This window comes from Gambusia affinis, linkage group LG11 (genome assembly GCF_019740435.1).
Source record: "Gambusia affinis linkage group LG11, SWU_Gaff_1.0, whole genome shotgun sequence".
Classification (NCBI taxonomy): Eukaryota; Metazoa; Chordata; class Actinopteri; order Cyprinodontiformes; family Poeciliidae; genus Gambusia; species Gambusia affinis.
Genome location: NC_057878.1, coordinates 20214901 through 20232450, shown reverse-complemented (window position 1 = coordinate 20232450; position 17550 = coordinate 20214901). Strand labels below are relative to the sequence as shown.

Sequence of the window (17550 nt, the reverse complement as noted above, 5' to 3'; positions counted from 1 at the left end):
CTATCCTCGATCCCCTCGTTATGTGTAATGTTTCGAGTGAAAATATGTTTATAGTTATGCTTAGACAACCAGGACACTCACATAAAAATGTGTTCAAATTTTTTTTATGTTCTAAATGTGTCCATAAACAATAAGCATTATACATGTTTCCTTTTTGTGTTTTCATTAAAATTGTGTTGTCACTTAACTTTGTTATAAATTATACAAAGTGTACACTGTGGAACTGTCCACTTCAGACTTGATGTAGGCTAGACAGATCTTGGAGTGAACAGGAAAGTATTAGCTTGCTGCAAAATTCTTAAGTAATGATTAGCCCATTGCACTTTATGACTATAAAATGCAGTGGACACATTAATCTTAAATGTTACCACAATTTAAGACTAATCAAAATGTCTTCAATACTTGCTGTTTGCCAGCCAGACAATCAATTTTTGTTCTTGATTTTGTCAATACAAAGCCATTCAAGAGCTAATTTTCATACTTTAAAATAAGACTTTAAAAAGTGTAGTCTGTCAAAGCAGTCTACAAAGCAAACCCAGTTCTTTATGGAGAAATTGGCCAAAATTCTTGTAAGCTATTGAGTGAAGCTTGTGGAAGGAGCTTCCAACAAAAGTTGGAAGTGAATTATAGATATTACACATTAGGTATTATATTATAGTTATAATTTAAAATCTACTGTTTTAGATTATAGCTAAAACAATAAAACTAAATCATTTTGTAAATTTTTTTATGACAATTCTATGAAATCTCAAAGAAATGAATGTAAACCTATATTTTGTGTAAAAGTGGCTTGCACAGTCCTGATGTACAAATCAATCACAGCAACCATGATATAACAATGGAGCCCATGACAATTGCTTTATAGTTTATAGACAGTGACTTTTATTGGCTAAATGGTTTCTAGCATAGGTCCTCTTCATACATATGAAGAGGCATAGGGATAGACCTTTGCCATTTTGTTGGCATAGGTATGAAGAGGTCCTATGCTAGGAACCATTTAGCCAAGTGATGGAGGCATCCTTGACATTTAATCCTTTTATCTCAAGAAAGCCTGTTTAGTGTTGAGGTTTTTTGTTGGTTTTCTTAGCCTCTTTTACATTTTTATCAAAATGCCAGTGCCATAATTGAGTGGGGCAATATGTGGGGGTTGACCCACAGTAGTAATAAAACATTTTTTTAAAAGTCACTGTAGATAAAGCCCTTTGAGACGGTACCTTTCAAAAGAATTTATAATCTTTGAATGTATTTGCATATTAAAACTACTAACTTCAATTTACCTTGCTGTGACTTTAAATAATAAATCGCTACAAATTAGTGCATGTGTTCATTATAGGTGCATTTTAGCTGTGAGTATTTTAAGTCATATTTCAAAAATATTGGCACATGTAAAAACCTATTTTTTGGCAATGTGTCTTTTAGATTAAGAGCATTTTTAAACGTCCGTTTTATTTTTTTATTATTAACATTTTGTCTGACCTGAGCACCTTCATTTGCATTATTGTGTCCCCAAGATGGCTTGTTGCAAAAAAAAAAACAAAAAAAAAACTTCCTATGGCTACTTTTAAATAATTATTATCTTCTTGACACTTCCCCTAAATTTACAGAGTGTTGGTTTAAACATTCTAAGTTTGAAATGTTTTAATAGAATTATCAGGTTTGTGACCGGATTATAGCTAAGAACAGCCGTTCATAGTGGCAACATTTAATCATATCTATTATTGCAAAGCTGCTGCTTCTGTACAGCAGTATTTCTGAATAAGGAGCTCCCATCCACTGGTGGTTCATTCACAGACCCACCAGTGAATGTGAGTGTTCGCTGCCTCAGAACTTACTCTTCAAATGTTTTTTTCATCTCCCCTTTAGCATTAACTCTTTTTTTTGGCAGCGCAAAACACCACATCCAGTGGAGAAAAAGAGAAAATTTAATTTGACTGTTTCCATCATGCTGTTCTAATTTAATACTTCAAAATATGCATTAAAACATGTTGATAATAACACAAACATTGTGTGACAAAGCCACAGTACATGCCTACATACATATACACTCTCTCTCTTTTTCTCCTCTTCACGGGTGATAACATGCATTCAAAATGTTGGGCAAAACCTAAAAGCCTTAACAGTAACACTTTCAATTTACATAATTATACCAGGTTGAGTACATCTTCTTTGACACACAAGGTGTAAGAGCACATATTCCTGAGAAACACATTCACACATTCAACAGACCCTTATAAAATGCTGCCTGAGCTATTTACGAACACTCATTTATATAAACTAATTTATTTTCCCACTAACAGGCATCATCTATGAAAGCTTTAAGAGAGTAATACAAGTGTTTGTTTATTTCTCTAAAGTATTTTTCATATATGTTGTTGGTGATAATGTATGCATTAAGAGGAACTTTCACATTGTTGATGTATGTGAAAAGTAAATTTCTTTCTGACCATACTTGCGTGTGTTTGTGTGTGTGTCTGTCAGATGACATTATTTAGACCTGCTGATGTTACGAGGCCTGTCTGAGAGACCTCGTCACCGCTCTTCCTTCCCTCTTCTATCCCCTCCTGCGCCTATATTAGCACCATAAATCCTATTCTAGTCGAATTGTTATGGTCATTGTGTGGGCTGTGAGCGATGGTTATTATCTGCCTGCTCTGCTCGTGCTGCTTTACGGTCTCGCCTGTTTTCTCCATTTTTTCTCCTCTTATTCTCTCTTTTTTCCTTATTAGACTTCTCAGACTGTCTCTCCACTACTTGGTTGTAATGCATTCACATCCACCCTCTCTGCTTCTCTTCACTTATTAGTGTGCACTGCCTATTTTTATCTTATATTTCTCTTCCCCACAACTCCACTCTTGCATTATTTGTGTCACCTTAGTTAGCTCTCCCCCACTCATGCCTTTCTGTCCCCATGCAGATGTGAAGACAGCAGCAATTTACTAAGTCTGATCTTCATGTAGTGATAACAAACATTAGAGCATGCATTCATTTCTTATACATTTCTAGAAATGTACATTTCTGAGTTAAGTTTAACAAAAATCATCAGTAGCTTCCAAAATTATATGTTCTATTTAGTCATTTCTCTATGCCTTCAAGTAACAGCCACAAATTCATCACATTTTATTTGGTTTTGGTTTAATAGACAAACCAAAGAACTGCATGTGAAGTTGAATGAAAATGAAAGACTACATTTCATTTCACAAATAAAAACCTGAAAATCATCTATGTACTTGTACTCTGAGTTGATGGGAAGATGGATGCAGGCGGACACAGAGCTACCCTGGAAGGAAAACCATAACAGGCTCCAAAATTTTAAGATTGGGATTGATCTTCAACTTGTTAGAAGAAATAAAACTGGAATACAAAGTCAGAGCTACATTAGAGAACATTTAGGCCAATGTACATGTGTTAGAATTATTTGTAAAAAGTGTTGAATACATATATATATATATATATATATATATATATATATATATATATATATATATATATATATATATATATATATATATATATATATATATATATTTAGTTATCTCACATCCACATTGCTTTAGTGATTCTGATGCTCAAAGTTGTGTTTAAAATCTTAAGCCTTCTCATTAGCTATAATGTCTACAGGTGCCTCTTCCATCCCAGTATGAAACCGTTTATATGTTAGTGCTCATTTATCAGAGCCACACACAATAGAGCTGAGATGTTCCTGGAGCTCAGTGCAAAGCTACAAAAAAGTCTTGCAGTTTTAGGTAAATCCATTTTGAGATCACTTTAAACAACAATACCATCAAGGAATATTGACTAAGCTATGCCCATTAAATCTGCAAAAGAAGCTGAAATATTGTCCATAAGCAAAGTTAAAGGATAAAATATAATCTAGAATAGTGCAAGACAGAACATAGATAGTCCTGCTATGAATAGGAACCTCCTGGGAAACCAGGGTTACTGTCTTTAAACAAAAATCAAATAGCAGTTTTGACAAAGAGCTTGCAGAACAGAAAATAAGCTTTCAGTAAACGACATTGAGAGAGAGAACTATCTGAACACAATATTTAACATTCTAGTATGTTGTGCTATTTGTGTGAAAAAGTGGTGTAATGTTTCATCACAGTTAATTGTATGATTGCACAATTGAAAGTTTAAGGGGGGGTTGTTGCCAGTTGAAGCATGCGATTTGTCAAAGTGGACAGATTTATCTCTAAAATTTATGGTTTAACCATGAGCAACAAAAGATAATACCCATATGCAGTAAAAAATATGCTGTATGTACTATCTAAGCAGTTGATTAGATAAAGCAAGCAAATGTAAAGTCATCCCAGTAATGGAAAACCTCTCTAACATATTCACAATTCAATGCTTTAAGATGCATACATTATTGGTTATATAGGTTTCTTCAGGCAAACAAACTTTGACGAAGATTTATAACAAGAACGGTGACAATACATTTCCTTTCCATTCGAATTCGTTATATTAGGTTTACCTGCATATGTTTTCTATATACACACCCGTCAGTTTTCGGGAAATTGAACTCACTAATATTGGAAGTAGTTTTAATGGCTGCCTCTAGCTATAAACCTCAAAACAGCCAAATAGAAAACCAATTGTTTCTTTACACTGAAATTTCTGTTACGACTGTACTAGAAAATGTATTGCTTGAACTCTTTCAAAGATGATTGTTTTCAGAAATAAGCATCTAAAAGATGAATGCTTTCCCTTTTTCTTTTTGCCATAACCCACAGGGCCCGGAACATTGTGTGAAATGCCTTCATTTCAAGGACGGTCCGAACTGTGTAGAAAAATGTCCTGATGGCTTACAAGGTGCCAACAGCTTCATCTTCAAATATGCCGAAGTAAACAACGAATGCCATCCCTGCCATGCCAACTGCACCCAAGGGTAAGAGCAGTCTGTCTGAGGAAACATCAGAGTTCTGCTTTTAAGTGGCCTTTTCCCTGCAATAAACCAGACATCCTAGATTTTTCTAATATGCCCCCATTTATTACAACTTGTCAGCAAGAAATAAAAAGCAAAAAAAAGAGATGCTTCTTCCTTCCCATTTTTTGTTGTAATGTAGTATTACAATTATAGTCAAACTTTATGCAAAACAGGACTTTATCTTTTTATTTTTTTTGTTGTGTTATATTTTAAGCCTTGATAGCTTAAGGATGTAGTTTAACTTTACTTTTACTCAAAAGTTAAAGTGCTCAGGTTTGTTTTTGAAAAAATTGCAGAAAAGTTACTAAAGAGCATAATTCCAAGTTGGAAGCTCATTTGTTTCTTACCAACCTGGATGTAAAAGTCAAGTATGGCCTCTTGTATTTAAATCTTTGTGACTTGCTAACTGTACTTTATATAAATTCTCCAAGTCTTTTAAACTGTGAGGACACATAGTAGTCCACAACCCTCTTCTGTTAAACTTTGAGTTCTGGCTAGGTCATTTTTGGAAACTTGAATGTTCGCATGAAGTAATTCTTTTAAGTTTTTGTATGTACGTGTGGAATCAGTGATTGGGAAAAAGGAAAATACTCTTTATCTTCAACATTCAGTTGAAGGTTTAATGCCAGAGATGATTGGTGTTTGAAAATATGTACAACTCATTCCACCTTGACAAAAACCTCACTTTCATCCGAAAAGTAATTCCAGGCTGTGATGCTAGCACCATAGTCATTTAGTTGTGGCCCAAAGTTCAAGTTTTTATGAGAGAATAGGACCTTTCTCCTGTAAGGGTTTGAGAAATATTACCAATGTAAGAAAAGGATTCAGTCTTTCAACCGTACTCGTTAGCTCAGATATATGGAGAATTCAATGGGTGACATGTAGAGCAGAGACAGTACTTATTCCTGGAGCTCCTTCAGTGTTAATGCTTGCATCTGAGGAGCCTTTTTTGGTCAAACCTTCAGTTTTTGTAATGTCTCTGTTACCCATTCCTTCTCCAATCATTGGTGACTGCCTTCACTGTGCTATTTTGTTGTATATATGCTCCAACTTATTCCTCCCTATTCCTTACTTATCTTTTTGTATAATGAAATAAGTTTGATTCTTCTTAACTTTTATACAAACCAGAGGCAGCAACTGATCAGATGGAAGTCAAATCATTTTATAACAACTAAAATTTATCTCGTTTTAATCAGAATCACTATTACTGATAGCAGGTGAGAACCTAAGAACACCCACTGATGAAATTGAAATGAAAGGGGATTTATCTACAACACAGGATTATTAAGTCTTTTTATGTCATGTTATTTTTAATATATTAGTGTCATTCTCACTTGTCTCACTTGGCTTGAAGAGGTTATGTTGTCATCATGTTCAGGAGAAAGTTTTGGAAAATGATCTGTCTTTTCTCCACTAAATGGGCTATGCATTACACATACATAATATCAATATTTGAAAATTAATGGAATGATGTTTGTCAACATAACAGCAGCAATTGAAATTGGTTTGTAAGAATTTCAAGGTAAGAATTTTTAGGATTCTTTCTGTCTCTCATTCATCCATTTTACATAATTAGACTCCTACATGACTAGATGTTCATAGATACATACTCACAAATGCCCTGCAATCCAAATTGTTCACATGTAAATGTACAATCTAAACACCAGTTTATAGAAATGAAGTGAAATGAAAGCAAGGAGTGGAAAATAAGCGAGAAGCAAAAAAACACATCATAGTGAGAGGATTCAATGTAGTAACCTGCCACTCTCCGCTGCTCTCAAGCCACTTACTGCTCAACGTAATATTCGACTGGGTTTGGAAAGACATCGTTTTGTATTTAACTCCACAGGGGTTTTATGTCACAGCCTCTCTGTGTTATTTTTCTTCTCCTGAGTGACAGTCTCCAGCTTGCTTGAGCATAACAATTTAGTTGTAAATGGAAAACACTAGACTGACTCTTTGTCACAGGTACAACCTCACATGCAGGTAGATTTCTCATAAAAAAAAACAAAAAAAAAACAACAAAAAAAACAAGCCTATGGGTGGGAAAATGAAAGACCTGAGATTTACTGTTTGGGGAAGAAACAGATGTTTTATGCAACCAGAACACCAACCACTTGTCTGATTTTTTTTTTTATTGCTTAATGCAGTAGCTATAGCTGAAGAAATTTCTCCAAAATTTTGGAAAAACTTTGGAAATTAAATCAAGCAAGAAAATATTTTTGGAAATTATTTCATCCTAAAGATACCAACAGAATATTTGAACTTAGCATAAATCTATATTCACATATACTTGGCGGTCAGTAAAGCAAGCTATCCTGAAAAAAATGTCAATATGAAATTCTCCTCGCTATTGCTAATGCTTGTTAATTTTTTATCTATGTGTGTTTATTTTATGTTTGAGCATTATTTCCAAATTTCTTTGTGTCCTATAAAGGTGCCTTGGACCAAGACTACAAGACTGCATCGGCTGGATGGACAGGTATGATGTTATTTTCTAAAGAGTGTTTTCACATTCTAATATTAAAACATTACCACACAGCAGCACACACAGATGCACAAAAGAATAACAGTAAGCAAAGTCTTTGATTAATTGATTGCTCTAAGCCACACTGTCCCTGTGAGTATCCTTAATGCCTCTCTGTGCATGCCGCCGTGCATGTGTGTGTCCTTGTGATTTTATGCAGTTCTTGATGAATTGATCGCAATTTAGCATTTGTTTTGAGGCGATGGGGGAGAAAAGGAAAGCATAAGCTGTTTCTAGTTTCCTACAAATAGATTCAAGACTTTAGAATTAAAACTGCTGGCATCACATTTTGGAAATATGAAGGAAAAGGGGATAGATAAAAAAAACACACAATAATCTTTGGATCAAGATGGATCCAAAAATCACTCTCACAACAATTTATATAGTTATAGAAAATATATTTTTATGTTTTGTTTTTTTTGTCAAAGTCTGCACAGACAACATAGTTTGTGATTTTTTATTTCTCTTCCATATAGGTTGGATGTGTGGAGTACAAAATAAATATTTGTCAACAGATTCACAGTTGCTATGATCTCTTAGTTTTCCACTTTTAAATGACGGCTTTAACTGTTTTTCTTGATAGCTAGCTTTTCCAAAGCCCTGGGTATTAATTATTAACACCCTCCTTTCGACTTCCTCACAGCTTTAACATTGGCCTTTATTCTGTGGTTCTTATTTGGTTTGTTTATTTGTTCATCAATGTAATAAAACAAATCTCAGAAGCCTTTGCAGAACAGCTGTTTTGAAGAAATACTGCAAAATACAAAAAAAAAAAATCAAAAAAAAATCTGTGGTTGTAAAAACAATTACAGACACTGCCAATAGGATGAAAGAGCTTTGTATCTGCTATGGGAACTTGGCTATCTGCTAACCTAGAGAAGTGATCAGCTCTTATCAGATCCCCGAGAGCTCCTGTTAACATGCAGTTGTATCTTTGCCATTGCTGTTAGAGTGAGCTGTTACACAAATCTGTTACCTGTTGCTATCAGAAATATGTAATTACACAAAGCATTTCTGCAGCCATTGTTCCTCCTAGTATTAACTCATATCTTGTCTTGAGATTTTGTGCCTGTCTGCTTTGGATGGATTAATATTTTTGATTTACTTTAAGCTCTATTAGTAATGTCTCATATGGCATATCCCCCACTTGGCAAATCAAAATTCCCCAATTTGTTTGTTGTGCTTATTTATTTATCTACTCACAAAAAACCAGGACATTATAGTACAAAAAGCGACATATGCTCAAAGGAATTTTTGTTTATGGGAAGAGATAAGTTGCAGTACACTTTGTGCATTTACTTATATGAAACCTGCCAGTAGTAAAAGACTTGAGATGTGGATGAAGGCTCACCATCTAGCAAAACAGTATGAATGTCATTAGAATGTTTTAGATAATAGTATGTAGTTTTTTAATAGTATGCCATAAATTAGCTTAATTCCATATTTTCAGATTTTGTATTTGAAATCAAAAAACATAAATCTATTCTAATATTATGCACTATGTTATGGTGGTGTGGCACATAAAATTCCATAGCAAAAACAATGTTTTTTTTGGTTATTCTAAAATTAAAGTCGACTAATGGAAGAACAACTGAATTATATGTCTTCATTATGATAAACCGTCTTTCAAATAATTATGCAAATTGCATTTAAGTCTCATAAAGATAAGATTTTTTTGTTGTGCTATTAAATTTATAGATGGTATTGTGTGAGAGAAAAGTGACATTAAACTCACATTATATCTATAACAGTATTTATTCCAATGAGAGGTCAGCCCAACCTATCTGCCAAATTACAAAACCACATGGTGGCTCTCAGAGACTGTCCATAGCACTTAAACTTCCAATCTGTGATAGAGAAGAAATAAAAAGAAAACACCACATTAAAAAGTAACATATTTGAAATGAACAATATGACAATCAGTGAAATACAATGACCACACTTACTCTATAAACACTTGCAAACAGATTTCAGTACAACTTAGAATTATAGGCAGAATTCTTTTTGATTGTTTAGGTTTTTGCTTTTTAGGAAGAACTAGCACAATACAAGGATTTTTGTTTTTGTTTTTGTTTTTTTTATTTATTGCACTATTGCACTATTTATTTATTTTTGAGAATTAACTTTCATTTTACTCTTATTTAAATACAGTTGTAATTTAACTCCTATTTATTTAAATACAGTTTGACTTAAATGGGTGAAGATGATGTTTATCCCTAAATAATGGGATAATTTTTTTTCATTTACTTTTAAAGGCATATACCTTTGAAATATCCTGTATGATCTGGTGTTTGTTTTTGTCCATTTTGATAAGTAATAAATTAATTTAAATTTGTGATCCATCCTCCATGTTACTGCTAAGCAAGACTTCCGCTCCATAAGATTGCTTGCTTCCTGCTCTTAATCCACTCATTTTCCCCTTTTCCTACCCTATCTTCTTGTCTTCAGAACCCCTCTGATTGCTGCTGGAGTGATTGGCGGCCTCTTCATGGTGGTGATCATGGTATTGAGCGTAGCAGTGTCTGTGCGGCGGAAGAACATTAAGAAGAAGAGGGCCCTTCGGCGATTTCTGGAGACTGAGGTAAAAAAAAAAAGTAGGCGAAGTTAAAAGAGGGAAAAATTAACAGTTGTCCAATATGTAATTGGATTAAGCATGTCTAAAGTAAGTCTGCACAGTTACTCTGCAAGCCCCTGCAACCCAATACCAAAATACCGTAGTTCAGAATTAGGCAGAATTTTATTTGACTGTTATGGTTTGCTCAAAATTTTCATTGCTTTTTAAGGAGAACTAGATCAATATGGGGAAAAAAATATTTTTATATCATTTTTTGTTGTGTTTTGTTTGCTCCATCAAACAAGTTTGTTTGCTTGTTTGGTGAGGGGAAGCTGAATGAACACGCAATATCCACTGATGTAGAAAATAGGAACAGGCTTGAGAAAAGACAGGGAAAAGGGAGACACTAGATTTTCTAATGGGGATTTCAGAAGTTAAGAAAGTTTCAGAAACTCTGTTCAGCTCTTGACTTTGGCACAGTATGTTGGAGAGGACACTTCTTTTAGGAGGAGATAGCAGACTTTACCATTAAAATACGAGAACACACTCTTGCTCTTTGTAAAAACCAGAAGAATGCACAATCATAAAAGTCACTTATGTGTCCACATTGAAAATGAGGTCTTATTTCACAGCTTTTTATCTCTTGTGGATCGACAAGTATCACTAAAGTGTCTCAAAAAATCTTTAGCAAGATTTTATTGAACCGCTGTTATAATGCTGCAGCATTAACTTAAATAGGTTTCCTTTTTAAATTTATATATATATATATATATATATATATATATATATATATATATATATATATATATATATATATATATATATAATAACAACTGGAAAGTTAAAATACTTACGAGATGATGTGTACTTATTAAACTGTTAGAAAAAAAAACAGGTTATTAGAGTCACTTGACGAAAGATTGTTGAAGTAGTAATGCAAATTAGTCTTAATAATCACTTTCAGTATGTATTTTCATTTCTGGCAGCATAAAATAAAATTGAACTTTTAAAGGATACTGTAATTTTGATAAGCCCCTACTTTTTTGTAGAGAGACTGTGTAAGTGTGTGAGGCATTGGATATTGTCGGAAGACACCCACAAAAACCATCAAGGTGACTGACCCACATGAAGACAACCACATTCCCAATATGCATCATGCACGTGACGCACAAAACCAGCACAAAAACAGGCCACATGCATGCAATGGACATGACACAAAAAACAGTAATGTGGCACCGTGCAGCTGTCAGTTTCTGACTGACACAAACTTGACAAGCAAACACAATGCGTTTGGCGCATAACAACAGGACATCTGACACACACATGACCAAAAGGAATTTGTTTAATTACTATTTGTTTTGACAATTGTTTTGAACAAGATTTAATTGTCGAAACAGTTTGCTCATTTTTAGCTAGCTTCACTGCAGAGTCATATTTAGCTGATGGAAATAAAACCAGTCACCAAATAAAGAAAAGTTAACTAACCAATTACATTTTTGTTTAGGATGTTAGTGCACCCACAGCTACAGTCATGCACATATGTATGTAAAGGACTCTTTGACACAAAATACTTTTTTTCACAATTTTGTTAATTATAAAGTGGAAAAAACAAAACAATAAAAAGTCAGATAATTATAATAAAATGTTTTTTTTAAAACTCAGTATGTACTACATGGACACTCATGGCTTATAGACAAGTGTGACCTATATAATATAGATGCAGTCAATACTCTGTATATTGTGATATTTTTATTTTTTAATAAATTCAACAACCAGAAAATAATTGCATTGCCCTTCTTAGGTTGTAAAGTTGGCAATCCAATGGCATTTTTAAGGTACTATAACGTTAGGTACTGTGGATTTTGACATTGTTTTAAAACACAATGTACAAAATAAAAATAAAAAAAATACAAATTAAGATGAAATAGCAATATTCAGTGAATGAGGGGGGACATGGGAAACCAAGTGTTTGGTTTAAAAAAATAAATAATTCTAATAAACAATCATCAGTGAGAGGAGCATTCTGTAGGTATCAACTTATTGATCATGTTGTTTCGTATTCTCTCTTAATGTCTACGAACATAACCATTTTAAAGACAGGGATTTGCAATTGGTTGACTTTTTCTTCAACTTTTCATCCCCTTTTTAACTAACTTTATCATTATTCTATTTATTGCAAAGCACAATCATACCAAAAAGAAAGTTCTCCCCCTTTAATCCCACAGTTTTTTTTTTTCTAGAAATGCCCAAATCTGGGACCCTTGGAACATAGAACATTTTAGGAAAATATTTTATATGCCTTTCTATGTCACACTGGTGTCCGGTGTATTTGTGTTGTATAGAAATGTTTTATTTATATGTAATAATGTAACAAAATAAAAGAGCAGTAACATTTAGATCCTTAGATGAGGTAGATGAACTATTACTTTGAGATGTCTCCTGCAGTCAGTAGACAGTCAAATATTATTTTGTTTTACAGTGCAGTTTTGCTTTATTTTTAGTTTGGGGTTGCAAAACTGCAGAGGCGCAGAATAGTCAGCATCTCTATTGCTGAGCAGCTCCCAGCACTGTGAAATAGAATTCTGTCTTTGTTTTCTGGACCCAACCACTATAAAAACATCTAGGTTATGTTCTCTGTATTTGTGGTACACCACCCCTCTTGTTTCACACAGCTTAAGCTGATTTGTTATTCCATTTAAATGAAAAATGACTACTGTTTTTAATCAAATGGTAACCCATGAGCCAGAGGGACAATAGTTGTAGACCTCAGCTAGGCTGATAGATGCCTCCTCTGTTTTCCTGTGCGAGCTTGCCCTCCCTCTCTAATCTTCCAACATGTTCTGTAATTTTCTTCATATTGCTCCCTCACATGCTTTAGCACCCCCTGACTAATTTAGCTCTTTGCTTCTCATTTCAATGTCTTGTCCTTGTTTCTGCCATTTTTGTAGTCCATCCAGTTATATGGTTTTGCAGATGATCAAACAGCAGGATAGCTGTCTTTACATGCTAAAAACAACTGTGTCATCAACATAAAGATGGAGAATTGCAATTAGAACATTCTGATCCATATTGTAATTTTAATTTATGAAATGCATAAGCCCCTTCGCAAACCTTTTGTGACAATCGGGGTAGTTGGAGGAAAGGCTTCTAAGTCAAACACACTGCAGTGCACCCAACCTCAAATATAATTTTTGGTAAATAAAGTTTTTATCATCATTTTAGTAAGCTCAGAATAATTCTTTTATGGGGATGAAACTTTTCTTTCACATCAATTAGATTTTTTAATTATCAACAGCATATGTGACAAATATTTTATTTCAAAATAGTAAGTGCACTCAAAAATGTACTTTGTTCTACATGTAAACAAAGTAAATTTGTTTACAAATTTTCTCCCTGTTTTGTGTGTGGATTTAACTCCATGAATTTAAATTACAACACTGAATTGAATGTCTTTTGTTTGTGGGATGTGTGCTTTTAGTTGGTGGAACCTCTGACTCCCAGTGGAACAGCTCCTAATCAAGCCCAGCTTCGCATCCTTAAAGAAACGGAACTTAAAAGAGTCAAGATCCTTGGTTCAGGAGCCTTTGGAACTGTATACAAGGTAAAACGGGAGCTTTTTGGACTTTTAAATATGCAACTACAATTTGGGATTTTGAAAATCATTTTATATTAAGTAATGATGTAAACATGTGTTGCAAAGATCTTCAAAATTTTTTTTAATTCTTTTGGGATTTAGACTACAAATGATTTGTCCCCTCAATTGCTCCACCAAACCCTTGAAAACAGATAGATAGCACTTTGCCTGAGGATTTCAGTTTACAAAATGGCTCATATGTAAGTGAGAGGTCATGTAGCACATGTAACTCATGTGATGCCAGACAGTCACACATTATGATGGACAGAAGAGATGGGTATCAGAATCATTAATGACATCATATTTGATGAACAGCTTGGGGGTGTGAAATAAAAAGAATAAGTAATAGGTGACACTGGGAGCCCTGGGGTGACAATAAAATTAGAAGGAGCTGAGGTCATTGCCAGTGCAATACTGGATGAGGGATTCAAGCAAAAAACATAGCTAAAATTAGAAAGTCTACATTATATTCTGGTGGAAATGTATTATACATTAGTATAAAAAAATCTGGTCCGCGTTGTGAGGATCGAGACCGATGCAATTGTTTCTTACTCATTCTGCTGCATGTTGGCGCACAAGACGTTACAGACAGCATCCGGTTTAGAATTTTTAAAATAAAAGCTCTTCCACACTCAATACATAGAATGGACATATTTAATTATTTCTTGCGCGGCCCGGTACCAATTGGTCCACGGACAGGTGGTTGGGGACCACTGCTTTAGATGGTTTGGTTGCTAAAGATTGTTCAACAAGAGTCATTTTACCTCAGCCTTTTCCAAGGGCAACATTCCCCTATTAATACAGCAGGCCGAACATTTTCATACTCTGCCAGTGAGAATATGAAACAGTTGGAAGGCTGAAAAACTCTACATTTTTAATAGAGATTCCTCTTGTTCTTACAAGATCTCTAGCATGTTTCTTTAACACAGCTTCACTCAGTAATGCGAGTTTGTAATCAGTGTAATGAGTCAAACTTGCTTGTACTTCTCTTTCCTCTTTAGGGTATTTGGGTCCCAGAGGGCGAAACTGTAAAAATTCCTGTGGCCATCAAAATCCTTAATGAGGCCACTGGACCCAAGGCAAATGTGGAGTTCATGGACGTGAGTATCTTGAAAATGATCCATTTCTGGCTTCCTGTGGATTAAAAACATTTATTTTTCATTTCAAACTCAAGTTTTACATAACCATTTCTCAAGTCTAGTGTTCTGTATTTCAAGTCATACTTGGACACATGTGCAGAGATGAAAATCATGTAACATTTTGCAGATTCCAATTTCCTCTCTCTATCTTCGAAACCATTGCAAATCTAGAGACTTACATTTTTGTACGATTTCTTTGCAAAACTACTCAAGCTCAGTCAGATTGTATGAAGAGGATATTTGAATAGTAGTGTTCAAGTTTTGTTACAGATGTTCAGTTTGGCATCAATCTGGGCTTTGAATGGGTTTGAGATATTAACCACACTGTGTATTTGCCTGCCTGGTAGGTGAACCAGTGCAACAGTTTCAAGTCTTTTGTAGCCTGACCTATAGGAGCACGTGCTTTAAAGCTAGTTACTGTGTATATTAAAATCTATTTAATCTGTATAAAAATTGGTCTAAGATATTCTAGGAAGGGTCCTAGTTGATCTAGTACACAATCTCAAGAAACCTTTTACTCAGAAAATTGCCATCCTAAATGCAAACTCCAGAAAATGGTTTTATGATACAAAACCCAAATCAAAGAAAGCTCTGAAGCTACTAAGAACAAAAAGCTGGAGCCCCATAAGTCACAGTTAGGGGTCCCTAAGAACCTTACCTATGCAGACATACACACATTTCACACAAGAGACTCACCACAGAGCACCCAGTCCCATTTATAAAACATTCACAACTTGGCTCATCTGAAAAGGAAAAAGGAAAAAAAAAAAAAAAAAAAAAATCAAAATTATTACACTATCATGATGCAATGCAGATGAAATAACTCTCATCAACACACACACACACACTGAAAGCGACCCACTTGCACTCGTGTTTTGCACTTAGTTTGACAGTCAGAAAGGAAGTGTGTTTGAGTGTTAGAATTACTATTTTTGTAATGATGGCTTTGATGAATTTCCCATGTGTGGATAATTTTATGCCCTGCGTTTCTTGGGGGCTTGTCGAATAACCAGAAAATCAGAGTGACGTACCTGTCACAGCTGAAGGTTACATATAGATACAACTAATAGGTGATTGAATAAGGAAAATTTTGTCACTTACTGTGTGAACTGGTGTTACAGAAATGTAAAGTTCTCTCACTGCAGTAAGTAAACAGGGCATATTATCAAAGTGCGGCATATTATGATCCCTGACAGTCAAAGTAAGTAATTTGACTACCTTTGCTACTGGAAGGTATACATTAGTCAGCTTGGAAGATTTTTTTTCTCCAAGCAATGGAAGAAGATGTCCCTTTTTGATTAATTATACATTCTTCAACTTGGCATTGATGTCTTGTGCATTACTTACCTGAACACAAATTGGCAGAGTCAGTGTAATGCTCTTTCAAACATTTTATGTCCCGACTTCAGCTCATTATCTTGTGTTTTCAAATAATTCCAAAATTTGAAAATGAAAGCAAAAAAGAAAAAGAAAAGAAAAGGAAAACTGACTGAAGCTCAAAATATAAAGGACAGTTTAGCACTCAAATGGTTCAGCAAAATTACATGCAACAAGGAAGCTTTATTTTGCAACAAGTGACAGCCCAAGTTATAGCAGAAAAGTCAAAATAATATTCAACTTCATAAGTTCATGAGTTTTTTTTTTTATCTTCAAAATTGAACAGAATAAATAAATATATAAATAAATAAAATAATTGATTGTAAATACTGATAATGCTACATATCTGGTCTTATAGTTGGAGCAAACAAAGACCTACCTAATCACTTCCATGTCCAAATATGCTAAGTCTGTAGTTCACAAACATTAAACTCAGCGTTGGTTGATGTAAATTTTTGAATGGTAATTTTTAATGGTTTTTTTTAGTACTTTACATTATAATTATTGTTTCAATGAAACAAATAATTTCCAAAACTTTCATGATAACCGTGACCTCTTTCAGCAGAATAATGCTTCTCGCCACAATGCAAAGTGGTTTGGAACCCTTTGAGAAACACATTGGTGAATTTGAGGTGTTGTCTTCACATTTATATGTCCCAGGACTTGATCTAAGAAAGCATCTGTGGGATTTCAATCCAGTCATTTGGAGGCTTTGTGGTCTCCAATTGAGTCAGAATGGAAAACTAAAGAAAGTGAATTGTAGATTGGCTTCTCTTTGTTGCTGATTTAAACCTAGTTTTCACTAAATTTGTAAAATATCAGAGGATTTATTAAATTTTAGATTGGATTTGTAAACTGGGTCTGATTTAGAGTTTGCTATGTTAGCAGTATAAAGAAAATTAATGGATTTTTGTAGGCCTTAAAACATTATTTGGCTGCCAAATTGCCATGTTTAGATGGCAAGAAAGCAATGTATTAGGACTAATAGCCTTTTGTATGCACATTTTCAAATGTGTGCATTAACATTGTGCAAAATAAATGTATGTTTTGCAATAGAAAAGGTTGCTATAGAGCAAGAAGGTCACTATAAAATTAAAAATTATAAAATTATAAAAAATCAAATATTGATTTAATTAAGTCAAAAAGAAACTACAGTTAGTAACATGAATGTGGAAATAAATTATATTTAGTGGATCAAATTCTTTTCTCTGTATTGAGAGAAATCTAATAATTTAGCTTTTTTTTTTAAAGATATTTTATATTAGTTGATCTCTGTCTGTAAAGTCAGAATTAGAACAAAAATTGCCGGTCTATATAAAAAGTGTATGTAAACATTTGGTTTCAGCTGTACGTGGTTGTGGATCACTGATACAGGTCATTTTCTCAGATGTC

The 17550-nt window shown here is 34.0% G+C and overlaps 1 protein-coding gene across 3 annotated transcripts in view; it reads left to right on the top strand.

Moving 5' to 3' along the window:
* LOC122839361 (receptor tyrosine-protein kinase erbB-4-like) overlaps positions 1–17550 on the top strand; it is a 265949-nt gene that overhangs the window by 211400 nt on the left and 36999 nt on the right. For all 3 annotated transcript variants that reach the window (XM_044130859.1, XM_044130861.1, XM_044130860.1), the window contains 5 exons: positions 4734–4888; positions 7365–7409; positions 9903–10035; positions 13487–13609; positions 14644–14742. In XM_044130859.1, the coding sequence (XP_043986794.1) occupies positions 4734–4888; positions 7365–7409; positions 9903–10035; positions 13487–13609; positions 14644–14742 (555 nt within the window). The remainder of the gene's footprint in view (positions 1–4733; positions 4889–7364; positions 7410–9902; positions 10036–13486; positions 13610–14643; positions 14743–17550) is intronic.